The sequence below is a fragment of the Capricornis sumatraensis genome, chromosome 20 (assembly GCF_032405125.1).
Source record: "Capricornis sumatraensis isolate serow.1 chromosome 20, serow.2, whole genome shotgun sequence".
In the NCBI taxonomy this organism is placed as follows: domain Eukaryota; kingdom Metazoa; phylum Chordata; class Mammalia; order Artiodactyla; family Bovidae; genus Capricornis; species Capricornis sumatraensis.
In genome coordinates this window covers 23,924,219-23,939,291 of record NC_091088.1, presented here as the reverse complement: position 1 = coordinate 23,939,291, position 15,073 = coordinate 23,924,219, and the positions used below count along the sequence as shown (strand labels likewise).

Genomic DNA, 15,073 nt, shown 5'->3' with positions numbered 1-15,073 from the left:
GGTGGAGACTTCACTCCTGGGGCTGCTCAGCTTTTTTCCCCCTCTGGAGCCTGGTGGTCATTTTTATTCACCTGAATGGAACTGCCCATTCCAGGAATGTCCTAGAAACCTGGGGCTGCCTGGGCATCAGCTGTTTTCACTTTCCCGCCCATGGCAGCAACCCCTTCAGGGTTCTTTTCAGAGCCATCTATTCCTCGTGCAGAGCTTCAGTGATGGATGGCTCCCCCCACCACCTTCCTAGCCTGTGCCCCTCGCTGCAGGAAGGGCCCCTTTCTGCAAACTCTCATGGGCTAGCTACTCTCCCCCTGGCTTCCTGGACTTCTTCTGCAGCTCTGACCTTGATTCTCTGTGACAGGAAGAGCATGGAGCTGAGGGTCCCAGCCATCCTGGGTGGTGGCCACTTGACTCCATCTAGTCAAGGTGTGTGTGAGGCCATGTTCTCAAGACTGTAGACTCAGCCCACAGAATTGACCCAGTGTGGCCACGTGAGCTTGGGGTCTTCTTCCGCTGATATATCCTGAAGCCCAGTTAATGTTCTTTTTACTACCTAATTGAGTTTTTATCGAAGTTTCTGCCCACTTTTATGCTTATTTTTGTTCTCTTCCTGCAGCTGACAGCAGAAGACCCATATAACCCATTTCCTATCAGCCCTTTTTGAGGATTAGTCATTTTTAAATGACTGCAATTTCCTTTTTGAAAGTGATTTTTATACTCATTTTTGTTCTATTTCTTTAGCTGTACTTACTCTAGGTGAAAAGGGGAAGCCGAGGATCTGATATTAGTCACTGGGTTTCCCTCTTGATCTTCTGCTGTGACCATACTCTCTCCCAAAAGATAGAAGCAGGGTAGCATGGTGGATCAAAGAGTCGGACACAACTGAGTGACTACACACACACAGCCTGGTGGGTGAAAGCACCGACTCAGAACCAACTAACTAGGTTTGAACCCTGGCTCTCCTGCCTGCAAGCTGTGTGGCTTTAGGTAAGTTACTCAGCCTCTCTGTGCCTCAGTTTTCTCACATGAACAGGGAAATAATAATAGTAGTGCCTATCTCATTGGGCTATTGAGAAGACTGAATGAGTTAAAAGAATGCCTGGCACATAGTAGAATCTATCAAAGGATTCACTTGGAAATGAAAAGGTGGCTGGCACAGCTGGTCTTTCTTTGCATCTGCCTTCTCCCTGAGTTCTGAAACGTTCAAGCTGACGGGGATCTCGGGGTTGCCTTCACCCCATTTCTGCGCCCCTCCCCTTTCTGCAGTCTGCCCAAGGGTATGTGCTGCACTGGTTTCATTTGTGTGATGACGAACAGCACGAGGGGAGGATGGCTGCTGTAAGGACCCCCCCCCTTCTGCCGACCCCTCCCCTGCGCATCCATCCTGAGTGCGCTGGCCCTGGTCCTCTCTCCAGCCTGCTCCTAGAACAGTAAGCTAAGTGCCCCTCACACAAAATGTATCTGGAGGGATGGGACGGATGGCAGCAGCCAAGGTTAAATGTTGTGAGAGTAAAAGGCTTTGAACAGGGCAATCTGAGTTGGGTCTTTTATTTGTCAACATGCCCATTTCCCCTGATTGGGCCTTTTCAGTTTAAGGAGTCTTATTTCAATTTGGATGATTATAATCTCAGCAGTTGCTCAGTTTGTTGCTCCCAAAATAATGTGCTTTGCTGTAGTTTTAAGACTTATTTACACAAAAATAAAGCCAGCTGGGCAGCCCCGTGATGAACCTCAGGGGGCTATGGTGCTGGGGCAGGTTGACCCTCCTTCTCAAAGGATGGATGAAGGGGTGCAGGGGAGAGTAGACCCCGAGATCCTGGCCACACACCACTGGGGCTTCTGGCTGTGTGACTGAAGGCAAGTTACTCACCTCTCTGAGTCTCAGCCTCCTCATCTCAAAAATGGGATGTTGCCGATGGGAGGATGAAAGGAGAGTATTAATTGCGGTAATAGAAGCACTTAGCACAGTGCTGGCACTCGGGACATGCTCGCTAAACGTAGCTGCTAATTTTATTAGCACTAGTGGTACTCATTAGTGCTAATTATGATTATTGGCCAAATAGCGCTTTTGTTTATCAGCTTTATTGAAGTATAATTTGCATACTGTAACACTCCCTTGTTTTAAGTGAGCAGTTCAGTGACGTTTAGTAAATTCACAGAGCTGTGCGGCCCTCACCGCAGTCCAGCTCGCAGGCATTTCCATGATCTCTGAAGGATGCCTCTTGCCCATTTGCAGTCAGTCCCTGCTCCCTCCTCTGGCCTCAGGCAATCACTAATCTGCTTTCTGTCTCTGCAGATGGGCCTGGTCTGGACAGTTCCTGTGAATGGAATGAGTGCTTCTTCACATTAAATTTTCTCATCCACCCCTCACAGCGCATCTGTGTTTCAGATGTGTGAGCTGACTTCAGAGTTTAGAGGAGCGCTCGTGGGGTGACGAGTGAACGCAGGAGCAGGGTTCAAGTGCAGGTGTCTGCTCTCATCCTTGGACAATGTGAATGAAAGACGTGTGCAGGCTTGGTCTTTCGGGTTGGTGTCTTTCTTGCGCTCCTCACCCATGAACCGGCTGGCTTTTGAGCCTGGATCCTCCACTTGTCAGCCAGCTTTGACACCTCCTGGGCCTCGGGGGCCCCTCCCCACAATGCAGACAGTGGGCCATCCCGATGGCCCTGTCGGGGCTCAAAGAGGAGTCAGACCGTGACTGCTTGGGAGCTTGCCATAGGGCCCCCTCTCTCAGTCTCACCTACGCAGGTGTCTTGCACGACTGACCTGTGTCAAGGGCCCTGACAGTGGACAGGCCTGGCGCTGTTCTCCCCTGGGGGTGCCTCATGTGGCTGTGCCTCAGTTTCCTCGTCTATCCAGTGGGAGGGGCCCTGGTCCCCACCACCTCTGTGCTGGAGACAGTCCTTAGTGATGCACACAGGAAAGGCTCCATGGCAGCTTGCACGAGTCTGAACTGAGACATCAAAATAATAAAAAGCCAGTGGAGCCCGGCCAGGGGGCAGGGGCGAGTGGGTCCCCCAGCTGCCCTAGCTCTAGCCACCTCCCCCCTTGAGTCCCTTTGTCTGCACCCCGAGGAGCCAGCTGGCAAGAGCCAGGAATTACCAGGCAGGGGCTGGGACGCCTCCTGCCACATCTAATCCAAGGAGCCGGCAGTGCTGGGTCCTTCCCGTCCAAAGGCCCTGTAACATGAGGCCCCCAGGGGAGTGGATGCCCTCACTCTGGGAGGCACCCCACGCTGGGTTGAGTGACTGGGCTTCGGGGGCGGGGAGACTGCAGGGAGATTGAGACTCCGGGTCAGGAGCTTCGGAGAGCAGCATCCTTCCAGGCAGAGGTCTGCCAGTCGTGCCAGCTGGGGTCAAGCACATCTTCATGGGGTCAGAGCCAAGGGCGTGGGCGGGCACCAGGGTGGGAGTGGGGCCTAGGAGCAGGCTCAGAGCCAGCTCTGAGGGGCCCTGGAAGACCCTCCAGCAGGCCTTGTTGTCTTTTCAAGTCTTGGGATTGGCAGTTGTGAGAGCCTGGGGCTGCAGGACCCCCAGTCTGAGCCATGCGCCTCCATGATGGTGTGTGTTTGTGTCTGCAGGTGAGTGTGTATGTATGTTCAAGCCTATGCGTGTACGTGGATGTGATAATGTAGGAATGGACGTGTGTGCATATGAGAGAGAGAGCACGTGATTGTATGATTGTGTGTTTGTGACGGTGTGCATGACTGTGTGTTAGTGTGTTGGAGTTCACACGTGAGTTGCAGGAGTGCTGTATGAGTTGTATGTGTGCATGAGTGTGTTTATGTGTGTAGGTGTGTGAGTGGTGCTTGCCCAGCCTGGGAGTGAGGTCCCCTGCCTTCCCTTCTAGAGGATCTGGGCTGCCTCTAGCCAAGAATTTCTGGGTTACATCTGTGGGCTTTTCTGAAGACTCAACCAGGCTGGCTGGGGGCTGGAGAGGCGGGACAGTGGTCTATTTCCTCAGGGTTAGAAGAGCAAGGTCAGTGCAGCCGAATCTGAGCTTTCGTTTGTCTCTCTCCTGTCCGTAGCAGCCTGTGGTCCCTTTCATTCATTATTAAGTCTTGAATCCACCCAACACGAAACCTGAGCCACGGAACTCACTCCCTGCTCAGGCTGCTTCGGTTCAACCCCTGCCGCTTCTCAGGAAACTTCACTGGTTTAAGTTGCTGGGTCCAGTGTGCCTTTGTTTTTTCCAGAAACAGCCAACCCCTAGTTGGTTTCGTTTTCCTCTGAGGCTGGCCTGGCCGGCCAAGGCAGGGGGTAGGGGGGCTTGGGGAGGTGGGGGGTGGCCCCTGTCCCTGGGGAGGGTGCGCCACGCCGGTTGTTTGTGCAAAGCCCCACCTATGACCTGCCCCCACCTTCCACCCCCACCCCGCCCCCACCCCCAACGCCACAGTGGATTTAAGAGCCCATGAGGCTCTGAGCTCTGAGGCCATCTGGGTCCTGGCCCCACCTCTGATCACTGTCCCTTCAGGCCATCTCCTGGGGTTCTGAGTGGACGTGGGGAAAATCCAGGGGCGGAGGGGAACAAAGAAGACCACCACCCTTGGGATGGTTTGAGCTGGGAGCCCCTCGGATCCTTCCCAAGTCCCCTACCCCTGCTTGTGCCCTTGGGCCTGAGGTCCTTGCGCCTCTTATGTCCGTGTGCATCTGAAGCAGCAGTCCCATCTCTATCAGCCCTCCTTCCCCATGGAATGTAGCAGGGCTGAATTCACTAAAAATGCATTTTACTTTCTTGTAAAGTCTTGCCCACACCCATTGCACCCAGTGGGGTTTCCCACCCAAACTACAGGCTGCAGGGGGGAGTCAAACCCCATGCCTGGATCAGGTGATGGGACTTACCTCCTTTTGGCCTGATGGTCTGTGAGGTCGGGTCTGGTGACTTTTTTCCCAGCCCCCTGCCCACCCTCCCCATCAGGGAAGTGGCTGAGACCGCAGCTCCTGTTGCGGGGTGGGTACCACATCCAGCGAGGCCCAGGCAGGTGTTGTCGAGGGGAAAGGCACCTCCCCTCTGAACCCTGCCGCCCCTCTGCCACCCCCTCGGCAGATTGGAAGGCCCACATGTCCACACGCTTCCGGCCCGCCCCTCCCCGACTCCCTCCTCCCACTCCCCCGTAGCAGTTGGCCAGCTGCACAGCCTCAGCCCGCGAGCTGTCGAAAAGCTGGCTCCGTCCTTGTTTCTCGCGGCCCTGGGAATTGCCTCTAATCTCCTTTCTGCCTTCCACCCCCCGCCCCCCCCCGCAGATGGTGACGACGACCCACAACTCTCCTGGGTGGCCTCGTCTCCCTCCAGCAAGGATGTTGCGTCACCCACGCAGATGATCGGAGATGGGTGTGACCTGGGCCTGGGTGAGGAGGAAGGGGGCACGGGCCTGCCGTACCCTTGCCAGTTCTGCGACAAGTCCTTCATCCGCCTGAGCTACTTGAAGAGGCACGAGCAGATCCACAGCGACAAGCTGCCGTTCAAGTGCACCTACTGCAGCCGCCTCTTCAAGCACAAGAGGAGCCGCGACCGGCACATCAAGCTGCACACGGGCGACAAGAAGTACCACTGTCACGAGTGCGAGGCGGCCTTCTCCCGCAGCGACCACCTCAAGATCCACCTGAAGACCCACAGCTCCAGCAAGCCCTTCAAGTGCACCGTCTGCAAGCGCGGCTTCTCCTCCACCAGCTCGCTGCAGAGCCACATGCAGGCCCACAAGAAGAACAAGGAGCACCTGGCCAAGTCGGAGAAGGAGGCCAAGAAGGACGACTTCATGTGCGACTACTGCGAGGACACCTTCAGCCAGACCGAGGAGCTGGAGAAGCACGTGCTCACCCGCCACCCCCAGCTCTCCGAGAAGGCCGACCTGCAGTGCATCCACTGCCCCGAGGTCTTTGTCGACGAGAACACGCTGCTCGCCCACATCCACCAAGCCCACGCCAACCAGAAACACAAGTGCCCCATGTGCCCCGAGCAGTTCTCCTCCGTGGAGGGCGTCTACTGCCACCTGGACAGCCACCGGCAGCCCGATTCCAGCAACCACAGCGTCAGCCCCGACCCCGTGCTGGGCAGCGTGGCCTCTATGAGCAGCGCCACACCGGACTCCAGCGCCTCTGTGGAGCGAGGCTCCACCCCGGACTCCACCTTGAAGCCGCTGCGGGGCCAGAAGAAGATGCGGGATGACGGGCAGGGCTGGTCCAAGGTGGTGTACAGCTGCCCCTACTGCTCCAAGCGGGACTTCAACAGCCTGGCTGTGCTGGAGATCCACCTGAAGACCATCCACGCGGATAAGCCGCAGCAGAGCCACACGTGTCAGATCTGCCTGGACTCCATGCCCACCCTCTACAACCTCAACGAGCACGTCCGCAAGCTGCACAAGAACCACGCGTACCCCGTGATGCAGTTCGGCAGCATCTCCGCCTTCCACTGCAACTACTGCCCCGAGATGTTTGCCGACATCAACAGCCTGCAGGAGCACATCCGGGTCTCCCACTGCGGCCCCAACGCCAACCCGCCCGACGGCAACAACGCCTTCTTTTGCAACCAGTGCTCCATGGGCTTCCTGACCGAGTCCTCCCTCACAGAGCACATCCAGCAGGCCCACTGCAGCGTGGGCAGCACCAAGCTGGAGTCCCCGGTCGTGCAGCCCACGCAGTCCTTCATGGAGGTCTACTCCTGCCCCTACTGCACCAACTCGCCCATCTTCGGCTCCATTCTGAAGCTCACCAAGCACATCAAGGAGAACCACAAGAACATCCCGCTGGCCCACAGTAAGAAGTCCAAAGCAGAACAGAGCCCGGTCTCGTCGGATGTGGAGGTGTCTTCCCCGAAGCGGCAGCGGCTCTCGTCGAGTGCCAACTCCATCTCCAACGGCGAGTACCCGTGCAACCAGTGCGACCTCAAGTTCTCCAACTTCGAGAGCTTCCAGACCCACCTGAAGCTGCACCTGGAGCTGCTGCTGCGGAAGCAGGCGTGCCCCCAGTGCAAGGAGGACTTCGACTCGCAGGAGTCCCTGCTGCAGCACCTGACCGTGCACTACATGACCACGTCCACCCACTACGTGTGCGAGAGCTGCGACAAGCAGTTCTCCTCGGTGGACGACCTGCAGAAGCACCTGCTGGACATGCACACCTTCGTGCTCTACCACTGCACGCTGTGTCAGGAGGTCTTCGACTCCAAGGTGTCCATCCAGGTGCATCTGGCGGTGAAGCACAGCAACGAGAAGAAGATGTTCCGCTGCACGGCCTGCAACTGGGACTTCCGCAAGGAGGCCGACCTGCAGGTGCACGTCAAGCACAGCCACCTGGGCAACCCGGCCAGGGCCCACAAGTGCATCTTTTGCGGGGAGACCTTCAGCACCGAGGTGGAGCTGCAGTGCCACATCACCACGCACAGCAAGAAGTACAACTGCAAGTTCTGCAGCAAGGCCTTCCACGCCATCATCCTGCTGGAGAAGCACCTGCGGGAGAAACACTGCGTGTTTGACGCGGCGGCCGAGAACGGCACGGCCAACGGGGTGCCCCCGGCCGCCGCCAAGAAGGCTGAGCCGGCCGACCTGCCAGGCGTGCTGCTGAAGAACCCCGAGGCGCCCAACAGCCACGAGGCGAGTGAGGACGACGTGGACGCGTCGGAGCCCATGTACGGCTGCGACATCTGTGGGGCGGCCTACACCATGGAGGTGCTGCTGCAGAACCACCGGCTGCGGGACCACAACATCCGGCCGGGCGAGGACGACGGCTCGCGGAAGAAGGCCGAGTTCATCAAGGGCAGCCACAAGTGCAACGTGTGCTCGCGGACTTTCTTCTCGGAGAACGGGCTCCGGGAGCACCTGCAGACTCACCGGGGCCCCGCCAAGCACTACATGTGCCCCATCTGCGGCGAGCGCTTCCCCTCGCTGCTGACGCTCACCGAGCACAAGGTGACCCACAGCAAGAGCCTGGACACAGGCACCTGCCGCATCTGCAAGATGCCCCTGCAGAGCGAGGAGGAGTTCATCGAGCACTGCCAGATGCACCCCGACCTGCGCAACTCCCTCACGGGCTTCCGCTGCGTGGTCTGCATGCAGACGGTCACCTCCACGCTCGAGCTCAAGATCCACGGCACCTTCCACATGCAGAAGCTGGCGGGCAGCTCGGCCGCGTCCTCCCCCAACGGCCAGGGGCTGCAGAAGCTCTACAAGTGTGCCCTGTGCCTCAAAGAGTTCCGCAGCAAGCAGGACCTGGTGAAGCTCGATGTCAACGGGCTCCCCTACGGCCTCTGCGCTGGCTGCATGGCCCGCAGCTCCAACGGACAGGTGGGCGGCCTGGCCCCGCCCGAGCCTGCCGACCGGCCCTGCGCCGGCCTCCGCTGCCCCGAATGCAGCGTCAAGTTTGAGAGCGCGGAGGACCTGGAGAGCCACATGCAGGTGGACCACCGTGACCTCACCCCGGAGACCAGTGGACCCCGGAAAGGCGCCCAGACGTCGCCAGTGCCCCGGGTAAGTACAGCCCGCCCCAGCCTGCCCCACCCCCGCTCCCTGGGGCTCCGCGCATGCCCACTAGAGGCCGCTTGCTGTGCTTTGCGTTTCCTTTCTAGTTACTGACCCGAGAAGCAGGGGCCTCCTGCAGCGGTTAAGCAGATCTGATGATCGCAGTGAACTCCGAGTCCAGATCCCGGTGCATGCCATCTCCCTTCCAGAGGGACATGGAGTGTATCACCCTGGGTCTCATTTGCCAAGTGCTCTTATGTAAAATGGGAATAATAATTGTCACAATGTCACAGAATTGTTGTGAGGGACCCGTGGCACAGTGTAGGTGAAGGGTAGATACAGTGAGTTCTGTCCATGTTGGAGGTCAGGTCATCTCGGTCATTGATCGGGGGTGGACTTACTTGTGTGCTTACTGGGTCTTCTTGGGCAAGTCACTCTGTTCTTTGGGCTTAAGATTTAGGAATCCTTTGACAATTTGTAAAGGTAACATACACATAAAGGACTTGGAACTTGGCACTTAGGGCCCCATCATGCTAGCAGTAATCATCAATTGGTACTATTATCATCAACACTATCATTAGAGCTGGTACATGGAAGCCCATGGGATGTTTCCAGTTACTGATTGATCGATCACATTTGTCCTGAGCACCTTTTATTTTGGGGATGTCTGGCAGCCAAGCAGAGCCAGAAACAGACCCTGCACTGGGGCTTCTAGACCCAGGGGAGCTGCACACCTATAACCAGTGGGTTTCAGCAAGGCAGGGGAAGTCTGAGGTACTAGAGGGTCCATGTGGGCCCTGGGAATGGTGACCGTGGGGCACCTGCTGGAGACTGTGTGGCCCCTGGTGTCAGACAGAGCAGGCCCGGGGACTCCCATCAAGTCTGTGTTATCTGTTTCCAGGCCGAGGAGGTGCCAAGCCGATCTCGGGGGCATCTGTCCCTCGAGGGCCATTGCTGGTGCCGCTGGCAGGGAGGCAGGCTTTGGGAAAGGGCCACCCGTCATGGGTGCCCCTGGAAGACAGGAATGTTTGTGAAGGTGTTCACTGCGGGATCAGATGGGAGCCTGGGACTCTGGGATTTTGCTGGGGGTGGGAGTAGTGGGGAGAGAGTGAGAGAGAAGGAGGGCTGTAGAGGCTGAAGGGAGAATCCGCAGTGGGGCCCTTAAAGGGTCTCCTGCCCAGCTTCCCTGCCCAGCGAGCTGCAGCATCTGACCAAGATCACCCAGCTGCAGAGAAAAAAGTCTGAATGAGAACAGAACCATGCTTTCACCTGGGGTCTGAGGCCTCTCAAATTCCTGCCTGGAGCAGAGAGCTCCTTTCAGAGTGGATTGATTGATTGAATTTGTCCTGAGCACGCATTATTTCTGGGGTGCCTGGCATCCAAGGAGAGTCAGAGATGGACCACTTTCTCAAGGCCTTTTGACTGAGCGAGGCCACTAGGTAAGCAACCACTGGGTCACCCTTCAGGGGTCCTAAGCACAGTGCAGTCATAGCTGCCCAGCTCTGTCCCCCCAACCTTCAGCTTTCTGGCTGGCCAGGTGGGTGGACTGGGAAGAGTTTCAGCCCTGGAGACAGAGGGCCTGCCTACCCATCTGTGGTTTGACCTCTTTGGGCCTCTGTCTCACCTGTAAGCCAGTGCATGCTAAGTTGCCTCAGTCGTGTATGACTTGTGATCCTATGGACCATAGGCCACCAGGTTTCTCTTGACTATGGGATTCTCCAGGCAAGAATACTGGAGTGGGTTGCCATACCCTCCCCCGGGGAATCTTCCTGAGCCAGGGATCAAGCCCGGGTCTCTTATGTCTCCTGCATTGGCAGAAGTGTTCTTTACCACTAGCGCCACCTGGGTAAAGCCAGAGGGCATTAGTAATAACAGTAGAGTACTCTTGCCTGGAAAATCCCATGGGCGGAGGGGCCTGGTAGGCTGCAGTCCATGGGGTCGCCAAGAGTCGGACCTGACTGAGCGACTTCGCTTTCACTTTTCACTTTCATGCATTGGAGAAGGAAATGGCAACCCACTCCAGTGTTCTTGCCTGGAGAATCCCAGGGACGGGGGAGCCTGGTGGGCTGCCGTCTATGGGGTCGCACAGAGTCGGCCACGACTGAAGCGACTTAGCAGCAGCAGCAGCGGTAGTAATAGTAGTCTCAGTGGTGTCTGTCTCCAAAGCCAGCATCATCTGGGAGGGACCTGGGGGCTGTTCTGTTTCTTAACCAGCATCTGCTCTGGCTGCTGCTGCTAAGTCACGTCAGTCGTGTCCGACTCTGTGCGACCCCATAGATGGCAGCCCACCAGGCTTCCCCGTCCCTGGGATTCTCCAGGCAAGAACACTGGAGTGGGTCTGCTCTGGCAAGCCAGTGCCTATTCCTCCTCAGTGTCAAATACTGTGACTGTTTCCTCTGCTGACCTTCGTGTTTTGCCCTGGGATTAAATGAGTCAAGACATGCTGGGCATGTAATAGCCATCACTTGTGATTTTCTCGTTTATAATCACAGCTCACACTGATTGAGGAATAAGGATGTGCCAGGCACTTTCTATATATTTATTCCTTATAATACTCACTCTCCAGATGAGAAAAAGGAGGCAAGGAACCGTTAGGTAGTTTGCTGGGAGCCCCTCTATTTCAAAAGGCAGAGATGGGGGTTGATCCCGGGGAGAGTGTGGCACCCCAGCCTGAGCTCTTGACAGCCCTCCGGCCAGCACCTCTGGAGCCCATCCTGGTTGCAAGGTTGGGGTTCGGGGTGGTCAGCCTGGTGCACAGGTGGCGGGACAGTGTGGCAGGGCCAGCGCCTGTGTATCCTGCTCCGGGTGCTCTCCAGCCCCATTCCTGCCCACACTCTGCTGGTCACGGGGGTGCCTCTAGCCCCCCCACAAAGCCTTTGGCTATTGCAGCCTCCTCCTTCCCAGTCTGCTCTGTGTCCGGTATCTAGCGCCACTTCGTAAAGCCCCTACTGTGTGAGCACCCACTCTTATATTGTTTTCCTGGCAGCACCCTGGACCTTTGCTGTGACCTTTGCTTTGGCAAAGAGGGAGCCCAGGCTTAGAAAGGTGGAGCCACATACCCAGGGGTGAGCAGCTGTGCGAGGCAGTGCAGGACTTGCAACCTGAGGGGGCTTGTTTACAAGGAGCCTGGTCAGGCTTCCTGTTCCTGTCCCTGGCTTGTGAGAGAGGAGGGAGCTGGCGTTCATGGCCAGAGGCCTGGGCAGATGGGCCATTTGCAGAAAGGAACTAGACAAAGCCTGGGCACCTCCCCAGCAGAGGCATAGCCTCTGGGGCCTTGCCCCTGCCTGGGCACGCCTGGGGGCAGGGGCCCAGCTGTCTGCTCGCCCACCCCTCTCTCCCCCAGGACTCATGCGTGTGAGAGCAGACTCTGGGGGCTGCACAGGGGCTTGGGGGCTGGCAGGCTGGGACCCTCGGGAGTGTATCCATAGCAACTGGCTCTCTGAGGACTGGGTTCCCGTGGGGCCGAGGCTGCTGTCGGCTGGAGCATGAAGCACTGAGGTTTCTGCCTCCCCCTCTATTTATGGGTAATAACAACATCGCCCCAGCTCTAGCCCCTTGTGGGCAGACCCTGGCCCTCATCGACTCACCAGACCGCCACAGTGCCTCTTGCTGCTCAGGGTGGGGGGCTAGACTGGATGCTCACTTGCTACACCTTACTGCAGGGCAAACAGCTGGGTTCAGGGGCTTGTCCAGGTGACAGCTTTCTGTCACCCCGATCAAGACTGTCTGGGGTGGTCTGGGGCATGGAGCTAAGAAGGCAGCCCAGACAGTGGCTCTGGAGGGTGCCTGCACGGGGTTGAATCCCTGTGCCGCTGCTTATCAGCGCTTGAAATTCTGCTTTCTCCATCCCTGAAGGGGAGATTGCAGAGTCATTGTGAGCATTCAGAGTAAACAGTGCCTGCACACAGTAGGTGCTCAGTAAGCATGGGCTGCAGTCATGATCAGGGAATTCAGCAGCAGTGGCTGTCTCTGCCTTCTCCTTCCTGCTCCTCTCCTGTCTCCACATCCCCAGGTGAGTTCTCTTTCTGCCCTGGGCCCCTCTGAGGTGGCTCGGGGCCACGCTAGGGGAGGGAGCCCTGGCCAAGGTCCCAGGGCTCAGCTCCGGTTCTCCTGGGCTGGGCCCTGCAGAACAGGCTTATGTCAGAGGAGGCGCTTTGAATGCCAAGTTCTAGCTTGCTGTGCTTACGTCTCCTGGTGCGAGCTGAGGCTCCAGAGGAAGATGGAGTCTTTGAGGGATAGAGAAAGGGAGACGGGCCGGGAGGAGGTGTTGAGGTGAGGACGGAGGGCCAGCCAGGGTTGCAACAGGAGGGAGAGTCCTGATCTGTTCTCTCCAGCCCAGAGGACTGCATGGCCCCACCAGCTGCATGATGGACCCTGGGCATCCCTGACCTCATGTGCTTGGCCAGAAGGGCCATCTGTGGGGATAGCTGAGTATGCAGTGAGCCTTACTGGGTGTGGGTGCTAGTGAGCCCTTTTGTGGACAGGTGTGTGTGTGCCTGTGAGTGTGAGTGTGTATACCTATGTATCTACATAAGTGTCTATGAGGGCTGGTGCACACCCTTGTGCCATGGGCTGCTTGTGCATCTGTGGGTGCATTTGGGAGTGATGGGTGTGACTGTCAGGGTCCAGGGAGAGAACGGAAAGCCGGTGTGTCACTGGGGACGCTTTGTGAACTTGGGGTCCATGACGATGTTTCCACTTCTCCGAGGGTGTTGCACTTATGTGTCCGTGTTACAGGGAGTGAGTTGGTGTGTGTAATCTGTGGGTGTATCCTTGAAGGTCTTGTGTGTTGATGGTGAGTTGGAATACGGGGTGTAGGATACTAGCATGTGTGTATGTCCTCACATGCATGTCTATGCCTGTGCATACAGGTCGTGTGTGTGTGTGTGTGTGTGTGTGTGTGTGTGTGTGTGTGCAGGGGCCTGTGTGTTTGTGTGAATGCCTAGGCCCTTTGGTCAGCAGCTCCTGTGACCCCTCCCTTGGGCATCCCCTGGAGTCTGCTTCCCCACAAGGCGGGGTGGCCATATGGTTGGGGGACTTTTGGGGGGTACCCTCTTGTCCTGCTCAGGCTCCTGGTGACTTATCTTTCAAGCCCAGTGAACCCACTTCACTCACTTCCTTGAAGAGGAACAGCACTTTTGGACCAGCCGTGGCTGTGGCCTGCAGAAGCTTCCAGCCAGGAGGTGGGGGCACCATGTTCCCTGTCCAGCAGTCTCCTCTGGGCTTCTTTGGCATGGAGCTTCCTGGGCTGTGCTTCATTCTTGCATTTACTTGTTCACTCATTCATTCATTCATTCAGTCATTCATTAAGCATCAAAGACTCTTACATGGGCTGGACAGAGTGGTGGGGGACACATGTGTGAGGGGATGAATGATTCTGATGGTGGAGAAACTCGGGGTCCTTCTTTTCTGTGAGCACAGACCAGGGGTTGAGCCACGGCAGGGTGCGCCCCTCAGAAGTCCTCAGTCCCTACTGTCTCTTCTGGCTTGAAATCTCCTCTGCCCATTGTGAGACTGACTCCCAAGTTCCGTCCCCTCCACCTCCAGACTCACCCATTCTTCCCGGGATGTGTCTGTGCTGAATGCCTGCCTCTGGGACCAGCGCTATGGCTGCTCCGAGGACATGCTGAATGCCTAGTTCTCCGGAAACACCTAGGGCAAGGCCCTCTGGTCTCATCAGTGGGGGTCCTGGAGCCTGAGCAGGGACCCTGCCCAGAGCCTGAAGCTCCCAGCACCAGCTCTTCCACTTGGTTCTCCGTTCATCTTTTCAGCAGCCTCTCGGCAGTTGAGAGTCACGATGAAAGTTCAGTGCTTATTAGATGCTCACTGGGTGGGGCCCTGTGCAGGGTGGTGGGGGTCCAGGGTCCCTAGTTACTGAGGGATGGCTTTTGTTTATCCCTTCTGCCCTAGTAGAGGGCTTGGCACATATTATTTTGCAACTTTGCCCATCTGCTCAAAAATTCTTCCCAAAGTGCTTGGTCTTTGCTGGGACCTCACAAGTGAACAGAACATATTCTGGCCCTTGGGTTCTCATGGTGCAGTGGGAAGCAGACAAATCAACTGGCCACAGCAAACTCTTTGGGGCCCAACTAGGTGATTTCAGCACGAACTCAGGGGCCTGGGCAGACCCTAAACTCGCTCTGGGTTGGGAGGAGAGGCCCTCTCAGAAGAGGTGACATTTGAACAGAGACCTTGAGGATGGAGAGGGTATTCTGATGGAGGAAACAGCATAGACAAAGTCCCAGAGGTGGGACCAGGCAAGTTCAGGTGGGGCTGAGACAGCTGAGCCCCTGGGTGGTTCATCCCCTATTGCTGAGGGATGGGCCTCAGTGCTCAGCTGAAAAATCCAGTCTTGCCTTCTTTTCCCGAGGTCAAGGGAGGCCCCATTATTCCAGGACACAAAGTGGTCTTCGGAAAGCTTGGATACTGTGAATTCCTCTCCCTTCATAGAAACCCACAGTCACAGCCCTTCCCCGCAGTTAGGAACAACACCACCTATTGTCCACAGTGGGCTGGTTTCACACTGAGAAGCTCCACTTTTTGGAACCAGTCTTCAAGAAGCTTTGAAACTTTTTATATTCTCCATTTTTCTGCCCCCTCCTGACAAAAGTACTTGGTCATAGCTCCCCG

The 15,073-nt window shown here is 56.9% G+C and overlaps 1 protein-coding gene across 1 annotated transcript in view; it reads left to right on the top strand.

Moving 5' to 3' along the window:
- The first annotated feature begins 5,296 nt into the window (after positions 1-5,296).
- Positions 5,297-15,073, top strand: part of ZNF423 (zinc finger protein 423) — a 145,413-nt gene continuing 135,636 nt past the window's right edge. Inside the window, exon 1 of the mRNA XM_068992289.1 lies at positions 5,297-8,452. Coding sequence (XP_068848390.1) covers positions 5,312-8,452 — 3,141 coding nt within the window. The 5' untranslated portion in view covers positions 5,297-5,311. The remainder of the gene's footprint in view (positions 8,453-15,073) is intronic.